At 58.4% G+C, this 6,583-nt stretch overlaps 1 protein-coding gene across 1 annotated transcript; it reads right to left on the reverse strand.

Annotated features, from left to right (window-relative positions):
- Positions 1 to 8: 8 nt before the first annotated feature.
- LOC103256610 (adhesion G protein-coupled receptor E2-like) lies at positions 9 to 4,960 on the reverse strand (the record flags this gene model as incomplete). The annotated part of the gene is made up of 5 exons (XM_021710595.1): positions 9 to 74; positions 640 to 771; positions 3,938 to 4,093; positions 4,610 to 4,729; positions 4,910 to 4,960. Coding segments are annotated over 5 exons (525 nt in total), but the record flags the coding sequence as incomplete, so codon positions are not given.
- Between the last annotated feature and the right edge of the window lie 1,623 nt (positions 4,961 to 6,583).

The following is a 6,583-nucleotide window of genomic DNA, read 5'->3' on the forward strand; positions in this document are numbered from 1 at the left end:
ATAGCCGCCCATATTGTTGAGGCAGTGGGTGGAGTTGTGGCATGGGTTGTGTCCGGAGGTGCATTCATTCACGTCTGAGGACAAAGTGGAGGTCAAGCCCTGGCCCTGACCGGCTCAGCCCTTCCCTGCATTCACTGCACCCACTTTCCTATCTGTCCACTGCCCCAGACCGGGCACCACGACTGCACGAGCTGCCGCTTGGTGACCTTCAACTTCGCTTTCAAAGCAAGTTGTGGTGGCTTCCCTGCAAGATGGACACAGTAGGAACCGTGGTCCCCAGTTTATAGGAGGTGTCACCAGGAGGGAAACCGAGTCACAGGGACTGGACTTCTTGGTCAAGAACTCTGGCTGCTCCCTCCTCGGCCAGGGCAGAAGATCCCCTCTTAGAAAAAGAAGTGACACCTTCCACTCGCCCATGACAGTTGAGGAAGGGGTGAGGCCTGCAGCTGCATGGGGGAAATCCAGGCCCAGAGAGCCCTGCTGCCTCCCTGTCTTTCAGTGGGAACTTTCAGGGGGAGGAATCCTCCACTGGGGGCCTGGTGGGGCCTTGACCTGGGGGGACCCCGTGTCTCTTCTCCCCCAGCTCCATCCCAGCTCCTGTCCGGCCTCACAGTGTCCTCGCCTCACAGTGTCCTCTACCTGCGCAGAGCCTCGGGTCCTCTGGCCTGAACACAAAGCCGGGCTGGCACAGGCAGGTGTAGCTGCCCGGGGTGTTGACGCAGGTGCCGTGGCTCCTGCAGAGTCTGGGGTTCTGCTGACATTCGTCCACGTCTGCAAGCAGAAGGGCGGCAGAAGGGCGCCTGCAGCCGGGGGTGCCCTTCGGGCTGGGGGTCGGCCACGGAAGCATCCAGAAGGCGCTCCTCCCATTCCCGACTGGCACTGAGGCATCCACTGGCTCGGTGGTGGCCCAGACCCTCTTGTCCAGAGGCCACCCGAGGCCTCCTGGCTCCTCTGCCGGCCTGGGCAGCTCCATCTGGGGTGGGGAGCACCACAGCCCCCCGGGGCCGGCCTGGGGATTCGGGGCAGACACCAGGGTGGGTCTTCCCAGGACCAAGTGGGGGAGACGCTGCTTCTCCAGCAGGCCGGGTCTGGCTTCCCTCGGCCTCCTCCCCAGGGCGGCTGCTCCCTGGCCGAGTTCTCCTTGGAAGCCGGTGGCCCTGGCAGGACGGTGCTGTCCCATCCACGCTGAGAACCAGCTCCGGGGGATGGCCCCAGACCCGTCCCTGAGCCCGGACCCAGAGATGAGGCTCAATGGCTGGGGGGAGAGGGCACCAGGTCGGTGGCCAGGCGAGGGGACCTTGGAGGTGGCTTTTTTATTTCTTTTGTTCCTGTTTTTATTTTTCATTTTTCAATTTTTTTTTCTGAGTGGGAGTCTCACTCTGTCACCCGGGCTGGAGTGCAGTGGCACTCCATGGCCATCGCAGCCTCGACCTGCTGGGCTCAGCTGATCCTTCCGCCTCAGCCTTCCACGTAGCTGGAACCACAGGCGCACGACACCGTGCCTGGATAACTTTTGATTTACTGTAGAGTTGAGGTCTCGCCATGTTGCTCAGGCTAGTCTGGAATCCACGGGCTCAGGCAATTCTCTTGCCGCCACCTTCCAAAGTGCTGGGATTACAGACGTGAGCCACCACACCTGGCTTTTTTTTTTTTCCTCCCTATTTTAGAGACAGGGTCTCTCACTGTCGTCCAGACTGTAGTGCAGTGGAAGCCTCACCACCACGCTTGGCTAATATTTGTTGTTTTTATAGAGATGGGATCTCTGTTGCCCAGACTGGTCTCAAACTCCTGGCCTCAAATGATTTTCTTGCCTCAGCCTCCCAAGTAGCTGGGACTCTAGGTGGGCACCACCGCACCCAGCTAATTATTTTCATTTTTGTAGGGACAGGCTCTTGCTATGTTGCCCAGGCTGGACTTGAACTCCTGGCCTCAAGCAATACTCTCACCTCCGCCTCCCAAAGAGCTGGGATTACAGGCATGAGCCACAGCACCCACCCCTTTTTCTGATCCCCGGAGAGGCATCCCATCTGTGGCCGTGGCAATAGTGGTGAGAATCCACGAGTGAGCAAAGCCAGCCAAAGACCCAGTGGCTGGACCAGGAGTAGATACCGATGGGGAGGCGGCCGCTGATTCTGTCATCTCGTTCTTTGCATTCCAACAGGGACATGAGCCTGCAGGCCCCACCAAGTGGGCACAGCTTCCATTTCTGTCCCCCCGTGGTCCAGCCCAGGGCTGGCCTTGGGGGACGCTTGGGCCTGGGGCAGTGGCCCCGGCGATGCTCTCTTACCCTCTGGTCCAGACCAGAACCTCGTCCTTCTAGTGTGTTTGGGGTCGATGTCATCCTGCCCACTCCCTGGCCACGGCATCACCCCAAACCTCCGTCTCTGGAGTTGCTGTCAGGCCCGTGACCGGAAACTCTCAGGGAGAGTCAGGGCGGAGCCTTGGGTGGGGAAGGGGCAGAGGCCGAGCACCCAGGAAGGCCATCAGGGCCCCAGGAGGCGTCTTCTCCAGGCGGGGCTCTTGGCTAGGAATAGCTGTCCGGCCCCTGCCGGTTTCCGGGTAGGGTCTGGGGTCCCTTACAGTGGAGGCAGGGAGAGTTCCAGGCGTGGCTGAGCCACGTGGGCCCCAGTGGGAGCTGGTCTCATCCCAACAGTCACTGATGACATCGCAGGGGATGGATATTGCGTGGAGCGCCCTTGCCGTGAGCTCGTGAGTGTTCTGAGTGCCAGCTCCCGCCCTTTGTCTGTTTGAGTCAGTCTCAGTCCGTCGCCCAGCCTGAAGTGCAGTGGCATGACCAAGGCTCACCACAACCTCGACCTCCTGGGCTCAAGCAATCCTCCTGCCTCAGCCTCCTGAGTAGCTTGGATTACAGGGGCACACCACCGTGCTCAGCTAATTTTTTGATTTTTTTTGTAGAGATGGGGGTCTCGCTGGTCTTGAACTGGGCCTAAGTGATCCACCGACCCTGACCTCCCAAAATGCTGGGATTACAGGTGTGAGCCACCGTGCCCAACTGGGACTCTTTTTTCCCTTTCTTTTCTCTGTTTTTTGTTGGTTTGTAAGGTTTTATTTTGGAGACAGGTCTTGCTGTGTTGCTCAGGCTGGAGTGTAGTGGCATGATTGTGGCTCACTACTGCCTCAACCTCCCTGGACTCAGGTAATCCTTCTGCCTCAGCTTCCCAAGTAGATGGGACCACAGGTGCACACCACCACGCCCGGCTATTTTTTTTTTTTTTTTTTTTTAGTGAGAGTCTCACTCTGTCATCCAGACTGGAGTGCAGCAGCCACTCCCGGCCACCGCAGCCTCTACCCACTGGGCTCTGGCGATCCTTCCGCCTCAGCCTTCCGAGTAGCCGGAATTACAGGCGCGCGCTACCACACCCGGCTGATTTTTTTATTTATTGTAGAGATGAGGTCTCACCTGCCCAGGCGGGTCTCGAACCCATGGGCTCAAGCAATCCACTCACCTCAGCCTCCCAAAGGTGCGGGATTATAGGCTGAGCCACCGAGCCCGACTCGCCTGGCTATTTTTTACATTTTTTTTAAAAATGGAGATAGTCTTGCTATGTTGCCCAGGCTGGCCTCGAAATCCTGGGCTCAGCAATCCTCCCGCCTTGACCTCTCAAAGTGCTGGGATTTCACTACTATTATCACACCTCACACGTCAACAGTGCTTTCTGAATAAGTGTCCAGGCCAATGTCATCCACACAGCAGTCAGAATTTGAGTCCAGGCAGCTGGTCCCTGAGCCTGCCCTTGGCCCTCACACCACCCTGCCTCGCTGTGCTGGTGGGACAAGGACACGCACACCCTGTCCCATCTCGGACCCCAGGCACTGAGCCTCCATCCAGGGCCCCGCCCCTTGGATGCTGCAGGAACAGCTCTGGTGACCCCTAACCTCATGGAGAGAGCGACTGGGGACAAGGGGTGGCTCTTACCTTCACACGTGTTCTCACTCTCGTTCCTGAAACTTGTTGCCCCAGAAACGAGCCCGTATCCTGGGCTACACGTGCAGTAGTAGCTCCCATCCGTGTTCCTACAGTCTGCGAATTTCCCGCAGGACACATTTGAGGGTGGCACACACTCATCGATGTCTAGGACACAACAGGGCAGAGGGTTACTGAAGGAAGCCAGAGCATAACCCCAAAGGGGTAAGTTCCCTCAGGACAGAGACTCGATCACCCAACCTGACTCCCTGGCAGGGGCCTGGTGCCTTGTAGCCTTTGGAAAGAATCTTGAGCTGTGCTGCAGCTGGAGCAAGCCATTCCTGCAGGCCACCCTATCAGCCCTGCTCCTCTCAGTTCTCTGGCTGGTGCCCCAGATTTGGAGACCGCAGGTAGTGCCGAGATAGCAGATGGGCAGGAAGGTTGGCCTCCCCCTTCTCAGTCACAAGGGTAAACTGAGACACAGACTCCAGACTCCTGGGGAGCCAGCCCCTCTCCCTCCAGGAAGCCATGCCAGTTCACTTCTTCTCCCTCTGCCTTCATAGCCTTTCCTTTCTGTGTCCTCTGGCCGCGTGACAGTGGCCCCTAACGACCACTCACGTCCCTCACCGGCCCCGGGCACTGCCTCATAACCTCTGACACGCCCCCACATGCCCGCGTCTGTACCGTCACAGGTTTCTGTGGGGCTCATGAAAATCTCCTCAGACGAAGAAATGAAGCCCGGGTTGCAGCGACAGGCGGTGGCGTTGACGCATGTGGAACTGGCAGGGCACCACCGGGCACAGCCTGCGGGGGCAGAGGGCGTGGTCAGAAGGCGAGGGCAGAGCCAGGCGCTGGGGAGGGGTCAACAGGTCCCAGGTGAGGGGGTGCAGGGGGAGGTGGAGGCGGCCTCTCACTCCCTGGGGTGTGGGATGAGGGGGCCTGGGCCTTCCCCGGCTGTGGCCACACCGCTCCCCACAGACTCACCCCCAGAGTTCTGGGTTCCTGCTCCCTGCAGAGTCAGTAAGACGCACAGCACTGCAACAGAGAGGACAGGGGCCAGGGGGACCCCAGAGCCAGAGAGGAGGCCTGAGGGTGATGCATTTGGGGGGACGGGGCTGCTGACCCCTGCCAGGCTCAGGTCCTGTCCATGGCTCAGAGGGAGCCAAAGTGTGGCACGCCAGAGGGTCTGTCACCCGTTGTCTTTTTTCTTTTTGAGGAGACAGGATCTTGCTCTGTTGCCCAGACTGGAGAGCAGTGGCTCGATCTTAGCTCACTGCAGCCTCCAACTCCTGGCCTCAAGTGATCTCTTGTCTCAGCCTCCTGAGTAGCTGGGACTACAGGCACGCGCCACCACGCCTGGCTAATTTTTAAAAATATATTTAGAGATGGTTGTGGTCTCTGTGCTTTCAAGGCTGTCTTGAACTCCTGGGCTCAAACAATCCTCCTGCCTTTGCCTCGTGAGTAGCTGGGACTACAGGCAAGTGCTATCATGGGTAAAAGTAGCCCAGCTACTTTATTTTTTTATTTCTATTTTGATTTTTGAGTTGGAGTCTCACTCTGTCACCCAGACTGGAGTGCCGTGGCCACTCCCGGCCACCGCAGCCTCGACCTGCTGGGCTCTGGCGATCCTTCCGCCTCAGCCTTCCGAGTAGCCGGAACTACAGGTGCACGCTACCACGCCCGGCTAGTTTTTTGATTTATTGTAGAGATAAGGTCTCGCCAGGTTGCCCAGGCGGGTCTCGAACCCGCGGGCTCAGGCAATCCACTCACCTCAGCCTCCCAAAGGCGTGGGATTACAGGCTGAGTCACCGAGCCTGGCTTATTTTTTTATTTTTTTGTAGAGACCAGAGCTTGCTGTGTTGCCCAGCTGGTCTCGAACTCTGGGATCAAGTGATACTCTTGTCTCAGCCTTGCAAGTTGCTGTCCTTTCTTTAGGTTGAAATGGAGGGCCAGAGCGGGTCCTCTCGATCCCCGGCTCTAGGCGCTCCAGCCTCGCACCCTTCCTTGTGCACACACGCCACACCACCACCGCTGTCAGCCACAGTGGCTTGTCCTGGGACCCAGTGGTGACATATCGCCCGGGCTCCCCACATGCAGGAACTCACGGCGGGCGCCTGATGGAGCCCCGGGGGAGGGTGAACCCACCACCACCACTCCTGCTGCTCCGGGGGGGGGGGCCCCCACCAGGGCACGACCTGGAGTCCTCCTCAGGTCACCAGGGTCTTCAGAGATGGGGACCTGGGGACCTCCCTACCCTCCACCAGAGAGACACAGAGAGAGACAGAAGTGGGGAGAAAACAGATGAGAGAGAGAGAGAGAGACACAGAGAGACAGAAGTGGAGAGAAAATAGAGAGAGACAGGGATGAGAGACAGAGATAGAGAGATGAGAGAGACAGAGAGATGAGACACAGAGATGAGAGATGAGACAGAGAGAGAAATGGAAAGAAAAGAGAGACAGGGGCCAGGCTCGGTGGCTCAGCCTGTAATTCCAGCACTTTGGGAGGCCGAAGTGAGTGGATTGCCTGAGCCAGCGGGTTCGAGACCCGCCTGGGCAACTTGGCGAGACCTCATCTCCACTATAAATCAAAAACTAGCCAGGCGTGGTAGCGCGTGCCTGTAGTTCCAGCTATTTGGAAAGCTGAGGCGGAAGGATCGCC

The sequence above is a fragment of the Carlito syrichta genome, unplaced genomic scaffold, assembly GCF_000164805.1.
Source record: "Carlito syrichta isolate Samal-C Ts95f unplaced genomic scaffold, Tarsius_syrichta-2.0.1 Scaffold290496, whole genome shotgun sequence".
In the NCBI taxonomy this organism is placed as follows: domain Eukaryota; kingdom Metazoa; phylum Chordata; class Mammalia; order Primates; family Tarsiidae; genus Carlito; species Carlito syrichta.